The sequence below is a fragment of the Arachis hypogaea genome, chromosome 5, assembly GCF_003086295.3.
Source record: "Arachis hypogaea cultivar Tifrunner chromosome 5, arahy.Tifrunner.gnm2.J5K5, whole genome shotgun sequence".
In the NCBI taxonomy this organism is placed as follows: domain Eukaryota; kingdom Viridiplantae; phylum Streptophyta; class Magnoliopsida; order Fabales; family Fabaceae; genus Arachis; species Arachis hypogaea.
This window is the reverse complement of record NC_092040.1, coordinates 95,857,290-95,879,488: the sequence shown is the minus strand read 5'-3', so window position 1 is coordinate 95,879,488 and position 22,199 is coordinate 95,857,290. Positions and strand designations below refer to the sequence as shown.

Below are 22,199 nucleotides of genomic sequence, written 5' to 3'. Positions count from 1 at the left end.
GAAGTTTCCTTCGTAACTCATGGAACTTCTTCGCAATGGCTCCGTTCCATGCCTCATTTCAAAGGGAACCTCAAAGTGGCTCTATTTCATTATATTCCACCCATATCAAAATTCCACTCATTTTAGATCTCCCTCTTTGGTGTTAGTGAGATAAGAGATGTCGTTTCTAGTCTATCTCTTTCTATTTCTATATAGAAATATGGAAGGTTGAAAAATCATTATATAAATATATGGATTTAAAATTAGATAATAATCCGGAGATTGCAATAGATAATAAAAAACAGAAGATAATAAAAAACAGAGGTTTGCGATGATTTTTCAATCTTTTATACTGGATAATCTAGTATACTTATGCATGAAGATAATGAATTCGGTCGTTGTGGTCGGACTCTGTTATGGATTTCTGAGCACATTCTCCATAGGGCCCTCTTATCTCTTCCTTCTTCGAGCTCGGATTATGCAAGAAGGGACCGAGAAGAAACTATCAGCAACAGCTGGGTTTATTACGGGACAGCTCATCATGTTCATATCGATCTATTATGCGCCTTTGCATCTAGCATTGGGTAGACCTCATATAATAACTGTCATACCTCTACCCTATCTTTTATTTCATTTCTTCGGCAATAATAAAAAAAACTTTTTGAATTATGGGGACAAGAAAAAGAATTCAATACGTAAATTTAGCATTCAAAGAATATTCTTTACTAATCTTATTTTTCAGTTATTTAACCCCCTTGTCTTACCAAGTTCCATATTAGTCAGATTAGTAAACAAATAAAAAAAGAGAGCAAATTACTAAAAGAATGAATAAAAAAGATAATAATATATATATATATATATATGAAGAAATTCGTCCACCCCCAATATATTTTATGGCCTCTCCCATAAAAAAACTTAAGATACCAATTCCATTTGGAATTGCATCAATTACTTGTCTATCAATATAATGATTTATTTTAGCGAATTTTCTTACATTTGTAATGAAAAAACTTCCATAAAAAACATCCAGATAACCACGATTAGATGACCAATCATATATGGCATTGATTATTTTTTCTAGAATTTTTGTTTTACGAACATTTTTTTCAAATATATTTTTTAAGTTCAAATTTTGTAAAACCGAATAAATGGGCTTATAGATAAAAGACGCTATAAATATTCCGAAAAAAGACAGACTCACCGAAAAAGTTGCATTTGTTAAAAATTCAAACCAATCGAAAGAATTTTGAAAATTTTGATGCAACAGGTCTATAGAAGGGATTAACAATTTGGATAATATATCCAAATTTGTTCCTTCTTGGCTAAAAGAAGCTTTTGTGAATTTCGCTTCATTTCTCATATCATATTTGTCATTTAGTTTAGTTTTAATTTCGATTTTTCATTTTTTAATTAAAAAGGGAGTCTTTATGTCACGCTACAGAGGGCCTCGTTTCAAAAAAATACGCCGTCTGGGGACTTTACCTGGACTAACTAGTAAAAAGCCTACAGTCGGAAGCGAATTTAGAAACCAATCACGCTCCGGTAAAAAATCTCAATATCCTATTCGTTTAGAAGAAAAACAAAAATTGCGTTTTCATTATGGTCTTACAGAACGCCAATTGCTTAAATACATTCGTATCGCCGGAAAAGCCAAGGGGTCAACCGGTCAGGTTTTACTACAATTACTTGAAATGCGTTTGGATAACATACTTTTTAGATTGGGTATGGCTTCGACTATTCCTCAAGCCCGCCAATTAGTTAACCATAAACATGTTTTAGTTAATGGTCGTATAGTAGATATACCAAGTTATCGCTGCAAACCTCAAGATATTATTACAGCGAAAGATGAACAAAAATCGAAAGCTCTGATTCAAATTCTCTGGATTCAGCCCCACGTGAGGAATTGCCAAACCATTTAACCCTTCATCCATTCCAATATAAAGGATTAGTAAATCAAATAATAGATAGTCAATGGGTTGGTTTGAAAATCAACGAATTGCTGGTTGTAGAATATTATTCTCGTCAGACTTAATACTAACTAAAAAAACAAGAGTTTTGATACGAGAATTTTAGCTCATTCAGGTATCATCTACATGGATATAGGACGATTTGCATTCTCTGTCCACTTTTTCCAGTATTTTGCATTTCATATTACCAAAAAAATTGGAATTGAAAATTCATAGCAACTAAAGTTGGAATAATGGTATCCGTTGGCATTTGAGATATTGCAGATTGATGAATTAACGGAGAGAGAGGGATTCGAACCCTCGGTAAACAAACAGCCTACATAGCAGTTCCAATGCTACGCCTTGAACCACTCGGCCATCTCTCCCCCATGATGATTATGGCCCAGAAACCGGAGCAATAGTGAATGATTCATATTCCATTTTTGGATAGGTGCCCATATAAAATAAATAATCAATTCGACCTATACGAAATAATTTTTTTTTTATAAAAAAAACCAACTTCTAGGCCGTAGGCTAAAAAAATTCATTAATGAGTCCTTTTTTACGTTATTTCGTACTATTTGTATTGTACAATTCCTTTGTTTGTGGGATTCTTTTTTCTCACGCGATAAAGAATTCAATTTTCGAATGGATTCTTACCTATGCCTAGATCTCGGATAAATGGAAATTTTATTGACAAGACCTTTTCTATTGTAGCCAATATCTTATTACGAATAATTCCGACAACCTCGGGAGAAAAGGAGGCATTTACTTATTACAGAGATGGTGCAATTTGATTATTTTTTTTACCGATCTCAGTCTTATGTACTTCACTTAATTTCCTCTGCAGTATTGGGCTTTGGTGGTATTTATCATGCACTTCTGGGACCTGAGACTCTTGAAGAATCTTTTCCATTCTTCGGTTATGTATGGAAAGATAGAAATAAAATGACTACAATTTTAGGTATTCACTTAATCTTGTTAGGCATAGGTGCTTTTCTTCTAGTATTCAAGGCTCTTTATTTTGGGGGTATATATGATACTTGGGCTCCGGGAGGGGGGGATGTAAGAAAAATTACCAACTTGACCCTTAGTCCAAGTATTATATTTGGTTATTTACTAAAATCACCTTTTGGAGGAGAGGGATGGATTGTTAGTGTGGACGATTTGGAAGATATAATTGGGGGGCATGTATGGTTGGGTTCGATTTGTATACTTGGTGGAATTTGGTTCAAGAGCACTCATCCATAAACCAGTTACAGGTACAAATAACATAAAGAAATGTAACCAACGTTTATTGGAAAAAGCAACCCCAAAGATTTGGGACCAAAAGCGGTTAGCGGTGACCATTGAATAAGTTTCTTCAGCTTGGGTTGGGTTAAAAGCACGGAATGTATTTGCGCCATCACCATCTTCAAATAAAGTATTTTCCACGGTAGCACCATGGATAGCGCATAGTAGTGCAGCGCCCAATACACCAGCAACTCCCATCATATGAAATGGGTTTAATGTCCAATTATGAAACCCTTGGAAAAATAGGATGAATCGAAATATAGCTGCTACACCAAAACTGGGTGCAAAGAACCAACCAGACTGACCCAGTGGATAAATCAGGAATACGGAAACAAAAACAGCAATTGGACCAGAGAATGCGATTGCATTATAAGGGCGCAATTGAACAGATCGAGCAAGTTCAAATTGACGTAACATGAAACCTATTAATGCGAAAGCGCCGTAGAGAGCAACAAAAGTCCACAGACCACCTAATTGACACCAACGGGTAAAATCTCCTTGTGCTTCAGGACCCCATAGTAACAACAAAGAGTGTGCTAAACTATTAGCAGGAGTAGAGACTGCAGCGGTTAAGAAGTTACAGCCTTCCAAATAGGAACTTGCCAATCCATGAGTATACCATGAAGTTACAAAGGTTGTACCTGTGAACCAACCCCCCAAAGCGAAATAGGCGCAAGAAAAGAGCAACAGACCGGACCAACCCACAAAAACGAAACGGTCCCTCCGTAACCAGTCATCCATAATATCAAATAAATCATTTTCATCTTTGGTAAATTTACCAAGAGCTATAGTCATAGTGATCCTCCAATTCAACTACTTCAACCATTTCCGAACACCTCCTAGCATTTTGGGGATGGGACCTTGGAGGCTTTTCTCATTTATATAATATAATGATTTTTTTTCTCGTAGATTTCCCTTCTTTTCTAATACGTTTTGGATATAAAAATCATTTATTGCTCTATGGATACCTAGGTTAAGTTGAATCCATGAACTCAATCCGGCTATTCCTTTTTTTATTATTCTAAATCAAATCCCCTAAGTCATGAATGGTTAATTGTCTTATGACTCATAAATTTACTCATAAATCTGATAGAAATTTTTTTTAACAATTTTTCAAGAGAAAAATGATACCTTTTCTCGTTCGCGCTACCAGCGGAGCCCGGGCGGTGGTGATTTAGTGGCAGTGGGGGGCAAGGTTGCTTTGTTACCTATTCCATTAGGAACTGCAGATTTTTTGGTCCATCACATTCATGCATTTACAATTCATGTAACGGTATTGATACTCCTAAAGGGTGTTCTATTTGCTCGTAGCTCGCGATTAATACCGGATAAAGCAAATCTCGGTTTTCGTTTCCCTTGTGATGGACCCGGAAGAGGAGGGACATGCCAAGTATCCGCTTGGGATCATGTCTTCTTGGGGCTATTCTGGATAGGGGTGTAAGTTACCGAACCGGACCGAATTTTACCGCAAAACCGAACCGAAATTTACAACAACCGAAAGAAAAACCGAAAAAATCGGTTTTTTTGGTTTTTTTCGAATTAAACCGATCGGTTCGGTTCGGTTTTCGGTTGGCTCAGTAAAAACCGAACCGAACCGAACCGAACCGAAATATTGGTTAAGAAACCTTGTTTTTACACATTTACCCTTTAACCTTGTTGTTTTGCTAGACATTTTTAATTGTCTTTGTTTTATGTTTAATTAAGTTGAATTTGTATTGGATTTGGATGTGATAAATTCTTGTTTTTCTAGTTTATTGAAGGTTTTAAATTTTATTTTATGGCATTTTAAGGTGTAAAAAAACCGAAAAAACCGACCGAACCAAACCGCTGTTGGTTCGGTTCGGTTCGGTTCGGTTGCTCAAACTGCAGCCAACCGAACGGTTGGTCTCTTTAAAGAACCGATCAGGTCGGTTCGGTTGGTTTTCGGTCCAAAACCGAACCGAACCGAGCCGATTACACCCCTAATTCTGGATGTACAATGCAATTTCAGTAGTCATATTCCATTTCAGTTGAAAAATGCAGTCAGATGTTTGGGGTACTATAAGCGATCAAGGGGTAGTTACTCATATCACAGGAGGAAACTTTGCGCAGAGTTCCATTACCATTAATGGGTGGCTCCGCGATTTCTTATGGGCGCAAGCCTCCCAGGTAATTCAGTCTTATGGTTCTTCATTATCTGCATATGGTCTCTTTTTCTTGGGTGCCCATTTTGTATGGGCTTTTAATTTAATGTTTCTATTCAGCGGGCGTGGTTATTGCAAGAACTTATTGAATCCATCGTTTGGGCTCATAATAAATTAAAAGTTGCTCCTGCTACTCAGCCTAGAGCCTTGAGTATTGTACAGGGACGTGCTGTAGGAGTAACCCATTACCTTCTGGGTGGAATTGCCACAACATGGGCATTCTTCTTAGCAAGAATTATTGCAGTAGGATAATGGCTAGGAGGATTTGAAAAGCATTATGGCATTAAGATTTCCAAGGTTTAGCCAAGGTTTAGCTCAGGACCCCACTACTCGTGTTTTTATTCGTGAATGCAAACATATCTTTTTTTATCATTCAAAGAACCTGTTTGTAATAACTATCCCTTTTTTTTATTCATTTGGTCAACGTCCTCCCACACCACCATTGCGTATTGTTATTTATCGGATATAGAATAAAATAGATCCACTTCTTTTTGTTCCTACTGAATAGAATTATTCCATTTTTCCTAAAAACCTAGAACAAATATAAATCCTTTACCAGATATAATTGACTGCAAAGGGGGTTCCATAGTATATTTTTTAGTATCTTTTTTCTAGTGCAATAAAGTTACATAGTGTCTATTTTTGCTGAAAAAAAAAGAGGGGTATTCTCATGGGTTTGCCTTGGTATCGTGTTCATACTGTTGTATTAAATGATCCCGGCCGCTTACTTTCTGTCCATATAATGCATACGGCTCTGGTTGCTGGTTGGGCCGGTTCGATGGCTCTATATGAATTAGCAGTTTTTGATCCCTCTGATCCTGTTCTTGACCCAATGTGGAGACAGGGTATGTTTGTTATACCCTTCATGACTCGTTTAGGAATAACCAATTCGTGGGGCGGTTGGAGTATCACAGGAGGTATTTGGAGTTATGAAGGTGTGGCTGGAGCACATATTGTGTTTTCGGGCTTGTGCTTTTTGGCGGCTATCTGGCATTGGGTCTATTGGGATCTAGAAATCTTTTGTGATGAACGTACAGGCAAACCCTCTTTGGATTTGCCAAAAATCTTTGGAATTCATTTATTTCTTGCAGGGGTGGCTTGTTTTGGTTTTGGCGCATTTCATGTAACAGGATTGTATGGTCCTGGGATATGGGTGTCCGATCCTTATGGCCTAACCGGAAGGGTTCAATCCGTAAATCCCGCATGGGGTGTAGAAGGTTTTGATCCTTTTGTTCCGGGGGGAATAGCCTCTCATCATATTGCAGCAGGGACATTGGGCATATTGGCGGGCCTTTTCCATCTTAGTGTACGTCCACCCCAACGTCTATACAAAGGATTGCGTATGGGAAATATTGAAACCGTCCTTTCCAGTAGTATCGCTGCTGTATTTTTTGCAGCTTTTGTTGTTGCTGGAACTATGTGGTATGGTTCAGCAACAACTCCGATTGAATTATTTGGCCCCACTCGTTATCAATGGGATCAGGGATACTTCCAACAAGAAATATATCGACGAGTTAGTGCTGGGCTAGCCGAAAATCAAAGTTTATCAGAAGCTTGGTCTAAAATTCCCGAAAAATTAGCTTTTTATGATTACATCGGCAATAATCCGGCAAAAGGGGGCTTATTTAGAGCGGGCTCAATGGATAATGGAGATGGAATAGCCGTCGGTTGGTTAGGACATCCTATCTTTAGAGATAAAGAGGGGCGTGAACTTTTTGTAAGGCGTATGCCTACTTTTTTTAAGACATTTCCAGTTGTTTTGATAGACGGAGACGGAATTGTTAGAGCCGATGTTCCTTTTCGAAGAGCAGAATCGAAGTATAGTGTTGAACAAGTAGGTGTAACTGTTGAGTTCTATGGTGGCGAACTCAACGGAGTCAGTTATAGTGATCCCGCTACTGTGAAAAAATATGCTAGACGTGCTCAATTGGGTGAAATTTTTGAATTAGATCGTGCCATTTTGAAATTAGATGGTGTTTTTCGTAGCAGTCTAAGGGGTTGGTTTACTTTTGGACATGCTTCGTTTGCTCTTTTCTTCTTTTTCGGGCACATTTGGCATGGTGCTAGAACTTTGTTCCGAGATGTTTTTGCTGGCATCGACCTCGATTTGGATGCTCAAGTAGAATTTGGAGCATTCCAAAAACTGGGCGATCCGACTATAAGAAGGCAAATAGTCTGATTCGGATAGAACGTTATTTTTTTTTGTTGTTTCTTTTTGACTATACTTTTGTTTGGGGTGATTTAAATTAAATCATAGGGAATTTGATTAATCTTGATTTGAATGATTGTATTTTTTTACTCTAATCTAATAAATAGGTATGAAAGCTATAATTGTAAACCAGGATGAAATCTATGGAAGCATTGGTTTATACATTCCTCTTAGTATCGACTTTAGGAATAATTTTTTTTGCTATCTTTTTTAGAGAACCCCTTAAAGTTCCAACTAAAAAGACGAAATGATTTTTCATTATCTCGATTGAAGTAATGAGCCCCAATATTGGTATATTGGGAGCTCATTACTTCAACTAGTCTCCGTGTTCTTCGAATGGATCTCTTAGTTGTTGAGAGGGTTGCCCAAAAGCAGTATATAAAGCATACACAGTAAAACTTACAAGTAAACCAGATATAGAGATAGCAACTAGGGTTGGTGTTTCCATTTTTCTCAAATTTCAAGACCACAATGAATCTATAGGATAAAATCCTATATTTACAGTGAAATGGTATACAAAGTCAACAGATCTCAATGAATAAAAAATAGGATTTATGGCTACACAAACCGTTGAGAGTAGTTCTAGATCTGGTCCAAGACGAACTACTGTAGGGGCTTTATTGAAACCGTTGAATTCAGAATATGGTAAAGTAGCTCCGGGGTGGGGAACTACTCCTTTAATGGGTGTTGCAATGGCTTTATTTGCTATATTTCTATCTATTATTTTAGAAATTTATAATTCGTCCATTTTACTGGACGGAATTTCTATGAATTAGATTCATAAGAACCGACTAACTATCTTTTTTATTTATATATTTTTTTAAATAAAAGGGGTAAATTTACCCATTTTGGTTTTTTATTTCTAGGCCAGTTCATTTTGAATTTGGTAGTTTGACCGTGGAATTTCGTTCTTTCTTTATTTCTGGAATATGAGTGTGTGACTTGTTCTAATTGATCTTATTGCAAATACAGAACAAAAATAAAGGATCTGTCATCTTGATAGAGATGGTTTTACTCCGTCAGATATTATTTTCTAGTATCTGGAGCACGGAATATATAAAATAGATTTTAAAAAGTATTAGAACTATGATTCATACTTAATATTTCGACCTCGCAACCGGACTTTAATAAATTTTTATTAGAAGATATGTAAGTTAGAATAAATAAAAAAATTTTGATTCTTTCAAATAAAATTGTCACTGTTTGTCTTTTTTTTATCAAAGCAAAAAAATGTCTTTTGATTTCTTTTTTCATTCTATCCTATCTATTTCTTGAATAAGTGATAATCCAGCAGTTCTTACTCAGGGAATTTTTGGACATTAAAGGTTTTTTTGAATCATTATGATTCTGGTATGAATCTGAGGTTTTGTTTAATTGTTCATAGGGTCTTAACAAGAGAATTCTTATCAATACTAATAATAAAGAAGACGGCACTAAAAAAGTCGCATTCTACAAAAAAATCAAAGAAAAAATGAAGTAAATAGAATATTCAAGGCTATATTTAATTATTTAAGAATAAAAGATTTTGTTGTCATTTAAAGTATTGTGTATTAAAGTATTGTCATTTAAGGAATTTATTTATGTACTATGATATTCTATATTAATTAGAATCTATCAATACTCTTCTTTTATATTAGTCTTTGATTTTAATCTAATAAAATCTAATGGTCTATATAAATGTGGCACATTCAATAAGCACACAAGTGTTGAGCTCATTTTAGACATACCCGTGGGAGGTGTAGTGTGAGAAAAAAATAAATGAATAAAAAAATTAAGGTCATAACTCATGACTCAAACAATAAAATTTGGACAATTTACATAGATAAAATAAATGGAAGAAAATGTTATGTAAATATAATATTCTAAAAAAGTTAGATACAAATACAACAAATTTAATTATATGTAATCCGCGACACTCTAACATGGAATTTGAATACATCTAATTCGCTAAACCCTGTCGCGGATTACGTTTAGAAGCTGCAAACACATAAACCGCTACACCCTGTAGCGGTTTATAAACAGATGGGCCGAAAGTATATTCCGTGAGGCCCTGTAGCGGATTATGAAGAGAGTGGCTCACTATAAAAATCACGTGAGGGTGTAGCAGATTTCATTTCATGAGTGTTGATAGGGACTTAAAGAGAGAAAGTAGAGAGAAGGCAGAGGAAAAAGGGTGGGTTAAGGGTGAGTTTCTTGGAGCAGTTCCATTAAGCGGAACCATAGAAGATGAAAGGCAGTTGTACCGACTCAACGGCGTTGCTCACGTAGCCGGAGGATGCTGTACTCAGAGGGTCGTCGCAGGCGCCCATTAGAGTTCCAGCATTGGATATGCTCGATAACAGACGTGTGGAGAGGAGACGACGCATTGGTACACGTGCCATTGATCGGGAGTGGCGTTGGCTCGATGACATGATGCATGAGGAGCAGCTTGGTGGTGGTGATGACGGAGGCTAGGCAGATCATCGCCTGCGTCGATCTAGTGCTAGACGACGGACTGCTTATGCTGGACGAGCACCTTCTGTCCACCATGATGACGAGGCTGGATCGTCCCGTGGTTACCCTGCTGACACTTAGGCTGGTGGCACTGTGGAGGCTAGTATGGGTGGTACACCTTTTACTCACGTATCTAGTTCTCAGGTATTGCATAACGAGAGCATGCAGATGTTTGCTGATCTTGCTATCACTACTTTGACCATGGATTTTGACGATCAGCTGGCTGGGCCACAGTTCTATGCGGACTTTGCTGAGATCATATAGGGCGACAATGTTCAGCAGTACCAGAGTCCGATCCCAGGGGGTCCGTCCGAGCCTCCGGTGTATAGGCCACAACCAACAGATGTGCCGTCCCAGGTTCCTGACTCCCAGCTGCCGGTCGACCTTAATGAGCCCGCATGTAGCCCGTACGACACTTGGTTTGGCATGGGGGGACGCCACCATCTGTATTTGGAGTGGGTCTACAGGATGCTCCACCCAGAGATCAGCGAACGACCAGAGTTAGACATCCGACTCGATGTGGCACAAGCTCGCAGCTACTTGGTCCATTCGGGGACGACCATGATGACGATGGTGATGAGCAATAACGCCCCTTGTATTAGTTCCGACTGTTATATTTGTATGAATTATGACTTATTTATTTCTTGTTAGTGTTAATGACTTGTGACTATTATATTTGTATGACTTATGTAGTAATTTATTTTGTGGTAGTGTTAATGCCTGGTGGCTGTTATGTTTTCTATAGCTTCATATATTTGTACGACTTATTGCTTATGATGAGTATATTTGTATGACTTCGTACATTTTGCATCATGGGTTGTTATTATTATACTGGTATTCATGAATTTATTCTAAAGTTCCACTCTTTTTATAATCCGCTACAAGGTCTTGCGTAATACACTTTAAGCCCATTTGTTCATAAACCGCTACAAGGTGTAGCGGTTTATGTGTTTGCAGCTTCTGAACGTAATATGCGATAGGGTCTAGCGGATTATATGTATTTAGATTCTGTGTTAGGGTGTCGCGAATCACATATAATTAGGTTTATTGCATTTGCGTCTGGTTTTTCAAAATGTTGTATTTGCGTAACACTTTCTCCCATTTATTTTATTTATGTAAATTACTCATAAAATTAATTGAATTTTATCTAATTAATTATTAATTGATTAATTTAGTATTTAAAAGATTTTATCATTAACAAAAAATATTTTTGAAAAATATATTATTGTCAAAACTGTCCTTGAATAATTTAAAAATGCAAAAAAATAATAAATATTATCTTTTTTGTAAATACAAAATTTTTTATATTTAACAAATGACTTAATTATTTGATCTAAATTTTTGAGACAATATTTAAATAAATATTTAAAAAATGCATAAAAATATTTAAAATAAAATTTAATCTCTAAATTTTTTTATTTTTTAAAAAATATAATCATTCACATAATTTTTTTTAAATTTATTTGAAAAAAATTACAAAATTTTAAAAATAAAAATATCTTATTTTTTAAATAATAATTATAAAAATTTATATCAAAATTTAATAATATTCAAAATTATTTTTTAAAATATATATTTAATATTTAATTTTTTGTCGTATTTCTTAAATATTATTTTAGCAGTTTACTTTTAATTTAATTTATTATTTTTGTTTTCAGAATGGGAATTGAATTCCAGGGTTTTCAAACACACTGGTTTGGGTTGTTGTTCTTTTACACCATATAAAAGAAAGTTGAACAACACAGATGCATCGGGGAGATTTATATACCGGCCGCAAATTATAGTGGGTAAATTAAATCAGAAGAGCAATGAGCAGAATAAAAGTATCAAAATCACCATCTTCACCAGAAAAAATCGAAGAGAACGAGGATTTGTTGACAGAAATCCTCCTGCACCTTGGCGCCAAAACGTTAATCAGATTCAAATGCGTCTCCAAACGATGGTCCACAATCATCTCCTCCCCTTATTTCTGCCACCGCCATGTCTTCCGCCACGCCAACATCACCAAGGTCTCTAGCATTTTCTTGGAATCCGGAGAAGATGATGATAACAAAAACCGTTACTTCAATAACCATAACGATATCAAGCCGTTATCCTTAGAGAACGGAAGTCACGGCTCATCATCTCCCTTCGACTCCATCGAAATCCACCCGAAGGACCTTGCCTACATTGTGCAATCATGCAATGGCCTCTTGCTTTGCAGAATATTACACCACCACAAAAATCGAGCATTCTTACCAATAGAATCGTTCTTTGTCTGTAACCCAACCACTGAATGCTTCAACTTCCTCCCCGATCCCTACAAGGCTCTTGACGCCGATAGCCACGAATCATCGCCATGGTTGTATATGAACTTCGCTTTTGATCCCTCAACTTCGTCGTCTGCGTACGTTGCTATCTGCGTATGGAAATTTAAAGCAGTTAAAAATTCAAGCCGCTCGCGCTTTGAAACAATGGTATACTCTTCGACTGATGAAGCCGAGCCTGGTTCTTGGAGGCCGTGTGGGTCCCCTCTCATGGCTCCAGCCAAGTTCGAACTTCATAACGGAGTTTACTTCAACGGTTCAGTGCACTGGATTGGCTTCGTTGATCCGGATTCGTATGCGAAGATGTCTGTGAGTTTGCGTTTTGACTTTAAAGAACTGCGGTTGAGGGATGACAACATGCCTCCCTTGCCGGATCTTGATTACTTTTACATTCCTGCAGCTGCATGTGGCCACTTGAATTTGGTTGGATTTAGTTCTCCTGAGAGAAGCAACATGATAAGAGTGTATCAGATGGCTATGGACTATTCTAGGTGGGTTCTTCTGCACACACTTGATCTTTCTCCAATGTATTGGCCGAATGATTTCATTGCCAGCGTCAAAGTGCTTCACCTTATTCAAGATAATGAAGATGATTGCAGCGGCATGTCTTTGGTGTTGGTTGTAAACTATAATGTTGTTGTTTTCCGGTTAAAAGACTACACCTTTAAACGGATTTATTCTCGCTACGTGCCCTGGAACGAATCAGCTGAAAGTCCTCCTATATCATTTGAGCATATTGAGAGCTTGGTACAACTTTAGATTTTAAGTTCAAAGTACTAATTAGTGATAGGATTATTACTTATTTTAGGGATTACAAGACATGTAAATTTTCATTATAATAATTACATTATTGTTATTATTATTGCTACCTAATTTTGGATTTGATGGCATGCAAGATTGAAGAAGGCACCTCTCTTGTGCCTAAGTTGAGCATAGGTTCCTTGCTCAAGAACCTTACCCTCTGAGACATATGCAATCGAGTCAAGTTCTTTGATGGTGTTGAGCCTATGTGCTACAACAATGGTGGTTCTTCCCACCATGATCCTGTCTAATGCTTCTTGCACAACTTGTTCTGATTGAACATCAAGTGCACTTGTTGCTTCGTCAAGCAGCAATATTGTTGGGTTCCTTATTATGGCCCTTGCTATTGCTATTCTCTGCTTTTGCCCTCCAGATAGTTGCACTCCCCTTTCTCCACATTCTGTTTCATATCCATCTTTCAATGATCTGCATTGCAAATAGAATGCAATTCTACTATAAGTACTTGTTTAACTTGGTATAGCTAACATTAATTATAAGCTTATAAGTAAAATGAGAACTTACGATATGAACTCATGAGCATTTGCGGCTTTTGCAGCCTCAACAACTTCATTCTCAGTTGCATCTTGCTTCCCAAACAAGATGTTATCCCTTACAGTGCCAGAATATATGACAGGTTCTTGGCTAACAAGTGCAGTGTGCTGCCTATACCATTGAATATCTAGTTCCCTTATGTCCACATTGTCCATTTTCACAAACCCTCTCTCAACATCATAGAATCTTTGGATCAATGCAATCACTGTTGATTTTCCACAACCACTCTTTCCAACTAACCCAATACTCTTCCCTGCCTTCACCTCCAAGCAAAACTTGCGCAATATCGGTGTCCCTGCCCTACTTGGGTAGGCGAAATCAACGTTCTTTAATTCTATCTTCCCACTCATATTTTCCAACTTTCTTCCATTGTTGCAATCACCAGCCTAGTCAAAATAATAAAACCAAAGTTAGTTGATAACTAGAGTTAAGAATTTAGACTCAGTAACATGCACTGCTGCATATACCTTGGGAATAAGTGATTTCCTGTCAAGAATGTCAAAAACAGATTTGACAGCAGTTGAGGACTTTGCAAGATCAGAAGTCATGCTTCCAGCTTCAGCAATGACCTTCCCAGTGCTAACCAAAACAAAGAATGTCTTAAACACATCCCCTGCAGAAATATCCTTCTTCTCCACCAATGTCCCTCCATACCAGAAATCCAAAGCCCATGTCATGAATGTTAGGCATTGAGCAGACCCCATTCCAATCCCGGCCAGCCACGACTTCTTCCTCGCCTCCTTCCTTGGCGCCTCCTGCGCTTCATCGAATAATGTCAAAACCTTTTGTATGCTTCCAAATGAAGTCACAATTCTGTGGTTGTACACTGCTTCAACTGCAATCTGTGTGCTATGATTCTGTGCCTTGATGAATTTTGATGAGAGTGTAGAGAGAAGAACTTTTCTTGTGTAGAAGCAGAGGATTGTGAGTGGCTGCACTGCTATCATCACAAGAGCGAGCTTCCACGCCACGGCGAGTCCTATGATCATTGCAATGCTGACAGCAGAAGCTGTTTGAACCAGCAATGAAACGCGATCCGCGACAAGGGACTTAACCATGGAAGCCTCATTGCTTAGCCTCGAGCACAATGCTCCACTGGAATTATTTTCTTCATCAAACCAAGCCGTTTCGAATGTTAAGATATTCTCAAGCATTCTCTGCCGTATCCTTTTTGTTAATCTTGCTCCCATGTATGCGAAATTGTAGTGCTGCAAGAGGTTGAGTGTGATGGAAGCAAGAGAAAGAGAAGTGAAAATCAAAGAGTAAGTCCTGATTCTGTGAATCATTTCACTATGGCTTTCGGCGAAAAATGCAGAAATCATGCCACCAATTGTTAAGGCATATATGGGCTGCACTGAGCCGAAAGCTATTGCGGAAAAAGTACCAATTAAACATTGTTTCCATTCAGGTGCATTCAGAGATAGAAGCCTTGGAAAAGAAGGTGAAGGGTGAGAAACAAGAGATGATTCCGGGTTTATGGTGTTATCATCAATAGGGATTGGTGATTTTTGGAAAATTGCAGGGCTTGTTGATCTTGCTGTGCTGGTTCTACCAGCACTGCTTCTTGCTGCAGAAGAAAGAGCATTGGATATTTCTTGTTGATCATCAAAGCTGAGTTGTGTTTGGAGTTTTGCTAGCTTTGCATATTGGCCGTTTGGATGGGTTATGAGCTCGTTGTGCGTGCCGATTTCGATGATGGAACCGGCGTTGACAACGGCTATGACATCTGCATTTCGGACAGTTGATAGCTTGTGTGCAACAACCTGATCAAAGTGAAGTTGTTGTCAACCAAAGATGTTAGTCACTTAACATTTCTCTGTTATCAAACAAGGCTAAGATATCAAACATTAAAAGCATGTATAATGTCTAATGCCTTATGTTATGCCACCTAACAAAATTGATGTGTGAACTAATCAACTAGTTTCAAGCATAGTTTTGATGAGTGTTAATAATTGTGTCTTTTGACTAAGTATTAAATGGATTATTGAACTTACCAATGTAGTCCTGCCCAATGAGGCATGATCAAGGGCATTTTGGACAAGTAATTCAGATTCAGAGTCAAGAGCACTGGTTGCTTCATCAAGAAGAAGAATCACTGGATTCTTTATGATGGCTCTTGCAATTGCTATTCGCTGCTTTTGTCCTCCTGAAAGAAGTGCTCCCCTTTCTCCAATCTACTTTGCCATCATCAATTAGGTTAGTATCTGCATGTTACTCAATGATACAGATCAACAATAAAATTGTGTATAGCTAAAGCATCCAAGTTGAGCTAGTTTGAACCATTGAGTAATGCAACACGAATTTATTTCTCTTCAAAGGATTGCACTATTTGGGAGCATTAATTCTTTGATAAAATAGAGTAAATATATCTGTTTAATTTTGTTTCCTAGAAATTTAGGCCCTTTAGAATATAGAAAAATACTAAAATAGTTTGCTAGGCCTTTTTTTTTTAAATTCTTGTGTCCCTAAAATCAAAAGTTAAGTACCTAAAACTATAAATAATTTTTAAAAAGTTGATCATGAGAATAAAATGAGTGATATTCATGTCTCAGTTTTTTCTGAACCCAAAAATAGATAGAATTTTTTTGTTAAATTATAAGATCTCATATTCCTTTTAGTAGTTTTAAGTTTAAACAAAAAGTTGTGCTAAAGTGACAATGACAGTTTTTATCAAATCACATTAGTCATATTACTGATAAATTAAAAGATTCTAAACACAATAACCTTAAACAAAATTCAAAATGTTTTGTCTTAAGCCACAATTGTGAATTTGTTCTGTTAAATGCAAGTTAAATATCAATATAAAACATCTTTTTTATTTTACCTTGGTTTCATAACCCTGAGGGAGCTGCCTAACAAAGTTATGAGCATTAGCAGCAGTAGCAGCAGCAACAACCTCATCCATGGTAGCATCAAGCTTTCCAAACATAATATTCTCCTTAATAGATGTCCCAAACAATGCATGTTCTTGACTCACAAGCCCCATTTTACCCCTCAACCACTTCAACTGCAACCTCTTTATGTCAACACCATCAACCCTCACAACACCTTCATCCACATCATAGAACCTTTGCACCAACGCTATTGCCGTTGACTTTCCACTCCCACTTGCACCAACAAGTGCAACCGTTTTGCCTGATTCAACCCTCAGATTGAAGTCATTGAGTACGAGGTTGTCTGGTCTTGAACGGTATGTGAATTTCACATGTTCGAAGTCTAGGTTCCCGTTAATTTGGTCTAGCACTATTCCCTTTGTTGTGTCTTCACCATCAATTACTGCTTTTCTGTCAATCATGTTGAAAATTCTTTTGGATGCTACTGATGCTTCTGTCAAGTACTTCAAATCTGGAAGTACCACTCCAAGGGATCTACATTTGTATTGTTTTTGTCACAATAATAATTAGCATTAATTCATGTGTTATTCTAGAATTAGTCAACAAAATTGCAAAAAAAATGTCGTACAAAATTATCTATTAAAATTATTAGAAATATAACTATTCATATATTATTTTATATTGTCTTAAATTTTTTAAAAATTGATTTCATAATATAATATTAGAGCTTCAATAATAAAAAAGTTTATAATTCAATATTTTTACAGAGCTTAATATTCATATGCCACCTGTTTAAATTTTTGACAGTAATTTCGTGATGAAAATAACTTCATTCCATTGTGAAGTCTTATTTTTCATCAAGTACTTCATCGTAGTTTTTCCATTACAAACCCTTGCAACAAAATAATTAATTAATATATATTAGTATTATTTGCAGATAAAATCAATTAGTTTGGCGTCAAGTTTTTATAGTATACAGTGACAATATAATCAATAATTCATAATAAAGCACTTTAATTTGAAGCTATGGTTGTGCTTAGTAGAAAGTTTACTAAGCCGAAGGAGATTAAACTAAGACATTTAATCTCAATTATAACACTAACAGAAAAACCACTATGCACTAATTAATTAAAATGATTTTTTTAAAAAAAAGAAGAAAATCTAGTGCACTAAAGTAACCTTTTCTTTTAAGTACGTACTCTTGCTTTTAATCATAATGCTTTAAGAGATCACTTTTTTGAAAGGAGCATTATTAGACACTGCACATTTCACTATTTCAGCTACTCTTCTTTTAATTGAGACAATGCAATAATACTAAACCTTTTTCCTCGAATGCAATTGTAAACAAGTAAAATAATTGACACACTGGTGAAAGATATTATACATCAACACTACTTTTCTAGAGTGACATGATTAGTGGTCAATCTTATCATCCGATCCAAATTAATCATGCAACTAAACTAGTAACTTTAATACCATCATTTCTCTAATAAAGGAAAATTGCATTGCTTGAGTGTGTATAAAACTGTGACAAGCTGGCAACTACATGTTATATTCTTTGCAGCATTAGCTAGATTTCATGAACTTTTTGCTGTCCCATTATTTAATAATTATTTGATTATTAAGATTCATTGATCTAATACCAATTTGCATCTATCTTGGCTAAATCTACTAATATTATGTTTGAATCAAACATATTATTGGAAGTATAAAAATAAATATATTATTTTTTTTATAACAATGCTACATTGACTAATAAATATTATTATTTTTTGTCAGCACTTAACTAACAATAATTTACATTCATATTTACAAATATTTTACATACAAAAAATATATAGTTTATATTTATATTTATCAAAATTTTCACATATAAATTAATACAATTTACACACATAAATTAATAAAATTTATTTATTAAAAATAATTTAATATTTGTGTTAGTCAAATAATGATTAAAAACACTAAAAATTCCTAATTCCAAAAGTTTCTCATTTCTTTAAATCAAAATAATAAATAAAAAATTATTTTATGTATCAAAATATCCTTAAATTAGAAAATATACTTAGAAGACATACTAATTAGGTATCAGTATTGAATAGTAGCTGCATATTAGCTAAGTTAATATTGCATATGACACTTAGTGTATGTTTGGGCGTCATTATTTTGTTAAAAAAAGATTTTTTTTTAATAAAAAAAGATCTTTTTTTATTTTTTAACGTGTTTGGCAAATTTCTAGTAGTAAAAATAAAAGCACTAGTAAAATAAAAAAAAGATCTTTTTTGAAAAGCTGTAATTTACATCTTTTTTTAAAAGATCTTTTCTCCTTAAAAAAAGATGTTTTTCATATAATAAATAAACAAAAAAGTACTTTTATATTGTTATACCCAAACATAATTATAAATAAAAAGACCTTTTTACATGAGATATCCAAACATAAAATTACTTTTACTTCTCTATAAGATCTTTTAAAAAAAGATAATTCGAAAAAAGATCTTTTCTTAGAAGCTCGTCCAAACAAACCCTTAGTTTACATTATTATTCTATGTAATTCACACTTATATATATATATATATAATTTATCAATTACTATTCATAATTAGTATAGAGTTCCAAAATTAATTTCTTATGTAAGAAAAGTATACGTACTGTCCACTCATAATGAAGCAAATTCCAGCTGCATAGATCCTTCCACCACTTTCAGCTTTGTACATAACCAAATGGCTTCCATACCAAGCAAGAAAAGCCCAAATTGCAAAGCATAAACCTGTGCTTCCAACAGCTAAACCCTTTGCTATCCCTTGCTTGATTCCAAGCCTTGAGGTTCTCTCTAAGATCTCTGAATACCTCACAAGGATTCTCCTCTCCGCCGTGAACGAATAAATGGTTTTGATGGAGCTTAATGCCTGCTCGACGATGGCGTTCGCCTTCCCGTACTCCTTGGCAGATGACTTTGACAAATAGATTAGGTATTTGCCATAGATCATGCCAGGGATTATGAGAAGAACAAGTGTTGGGAATGCTACTAAGGCCAGCCTCCATGAGAAGTAGGTGGCAAAAGCGATCCCAGAGATGAATGATGATGAGTGCATTAAGAATAGTGGCACCTGAAAAACCAAACTCATCATCATCATATCTATCAAATTACAAGCATACATAGTTTTAAATGTTAATAGTAAAAATTGACTAATGTTCTTAAAATAAAGATAAATGTTGCTCAATTAATATTTCAATTTTGAATTGCAGTTATGGTTGCAATTTCAATTCCAAATTGTGATGATAGCTTGTAAAAGTATATTATTTTTTTATATTCATGCATTAATAATTATCTCAATTTATTGTCAATTTAGTAAATTATTTGATCTATTTCATTAAACTTTATTTATGAGTTCTATGATGAGACTGTAGTTTAATTTAAAATTAAATCATGCAAGCAAGCTAAGCTAGGATATGAAAGAAATAAAGAAATAATCATGGTAGGTGTATATAAAAAATTTGTTATAACTAAATTAATTATTTGTATAAAATTATATTAAAATATAAAATATATATTAAAAATTAGTTAAATAACCTATGCATTTATTATCAATACATGGTGATTAAGTTTAATTTTTTGTGTACTTAGTACTTTTGATAAAGAAGAGTGTTAAAATGAAGTTGAACCTTTTCACTTAGGACTTCTTGGAGGAGAGAAGTGTCCTTTGATATGGAATTGATGATTTCAGAAGTAGTTGCTTCTTGTGATTCAAAAAACCCCACTTCTTGTCTTAGAACAGCTTCCAAATATTTGTACCGAATTCTCAACACCTGCCTCTCACTTGTTTTACTCCAACAGTACCCTTCTGCAAATTAAATAATGCATCATCAATTCTTCACTTCCTTAATAGTATATATATTTTTGTTTGTTCTTAATATATAAAGATTTACATAATAAGGTTATTATCAATAAAAATTTTAAATTTTTTTAATAAATGCATAATAAATATATTATTAAAGATTTAAACTTTGTATATATTAAAAAAAAGCATATATATTAGCTAACCTTTATGTCTAAAAGTCTAGATTTTAGGGTTTCAATAACTCATGTTTCATATGTACTAAAAAAAATAATGATGATGAAATTAGTTAAACATATATATGCCCTTCAAACATGTGGAAGTTCATGAGGGTAATTAATGGACAATGAATCAAAAGGGTGTTGACTATGCCTTGACCCCAAAAAGTAATTAAAGCAAGCATGGAATTTGGGAATGAATGTTACCCATGAAGGCCAACAGCATCACTGCTAGTCCCAAGTACACAAAATACAAGCTGCACTGTAAACCATAAAAAAGAAATGGAATGAAGTTGGTTAATTAGAACATGTGGTGTATTAGAGAAAGTGAACAAATGAAATTAAGAAACAAATTAAAAATATAGTAGTACCTTTTCAACCTGGGACATGTAATTGTTGGCAGTGCCACTACTTTGTTGTTGTTGTTGTTGGTTGCCATATCCTAAGCTGTTCATGATGCGGCTAGCGAAGATGAGAAGAATGTTTGTGGACATGCCATCTCCAACTGCTCCAACAGCACCCATTAACATAAGCAAAACATCAACACAATCTGCATATCTCAAGATTATAGCTATGGAACCTCTCTCTATTTTCCTCTCTCCCTTATTCTTTGGGGGTGAACCCATTTTTGTGTATTAATTAAGGACCTTTCTTATAACAAGAGAGAAAAATTATAGATGAATTATGAAGTAGTTTTGTTCCTAAACTACTTAATACTAATTATATATATAATACATATTTGTGTGTGAGGTGTGTGTGAACATGTTGATGCATCTCCTTGTCACCAAGGACACAAAAAGAGTGAGTAGTGGCATATTCTATATGTGATGAGAAGCACACCATAAAATATCATAAGCTCTAATAATATTATTCTTGTGGGGTTGTTAAAGATGTGTTTTGTGTTTTGTTTTTTTTTTTAATTAAAAAGAGTTTAATTTTAATATATAGACGGTGTAAAATGTTTTATATAGTTATGTAATTATATTTGTTCTTTTAGATGATTATTTAGATTATTAATGTAAAAATTAAAAAATAATTATTTTTGCTCATGTGACATTACGTAGTTAAATACACATATAAAATTATTTTGCATCGACGGTATATTAAAATTAAATTTATTAAAAAAATGTATCTGAACCCGAAATATGAGATCTGAGATAACCCTTTTGTCCAGTTTGGGAAAGAAAGAAGATTATTACCAATAGGTCCAATTTATTTTGCCATGATATGTCACTATTCATTCCTTTTCTGTTAGTTTAGTGCTCTAATTTGATGTCACTAGGCCATTATGTTTCCTTCGTTTATTATTTTATAAAATTAAGTATCTATCACCCCAAGTTTGAATGCTGCTTTTCTCTCAATAGATTAAGATATAATATATATTACTATGGGGTTTACAACTGGAATATAATGGAGATCAACATTTTTGTTTCTTGGATTTATATATCTAAAGTTAATACTAACTTATGAAGTTAATTAAAAAGAAAAATTTGAAAAACAAAAAAGTATGTTCTATTCGATCATTTCACAATATTCTTTCAAGTGAAAA

General features: G+C 34.9%; 2 protein-coding genes and 1 non-coding gene across 3 annotated transcripts; 1 reads left to right on the top strand and 2 right to left on the bottom strand.

Moving 5' to 3' along the window:
- Window positions 1-2,223: 2,223 nt before the first annotated feature.
- On the bottom strand, window positions 2,224-2,311 carry TRNAS-GGA (transfer RNA serine (anticodon GGA)). The gene has a single exon. It is a non-coding gene; the product is annotated as a tRNA-Ser (tRNA).
- A 9,600-nt stretch (window positions 2,312-11,911) lies between these two features.
- LOC112803798 (F-box protein At5g07610-like) lies at window positions 11,912-13,168 on the top strand. The gene has a single exon (XM_025847259.1). It carries the CDS (start codon window positions 11,912-11,914, stop codon window positions 13,166-13,168), a length of 1,257 nt encoding a protein of 418 aa, XP_025703044.1.
- Window positions 13,112-21,510, bottom strand: LOC112802082 (putative ABC transporter B family member 8). The gene is made up of 9 exons (XM_025845090.3): window positions 21,022-21,510; window positions 20,858-20,912; window positions 20,260-20,438; window positions 19,246-19,703; window positions 16,587-17,130; window positions 15,757-15,936; window positions 14,230-15,525; window positions 13,733-14,148; window positions 13,112-13,636 (listed from the first exon to the last, which is right to left on the bottom strand). Exons 1-9 carry the CDS (start codon window positions 21,274-21,276, stop codon window positions 13,279-13,281), a joined length of 3,741 nt encoding a protein of 1,246 aa, XP_025700875.1. The 5' UTR covers window positions 21,277-21,510; the 3' UTR covers window positions 13,112-13,278.
- Window positions 21,511-22,199: the final 689 nt, after the last annotated feature.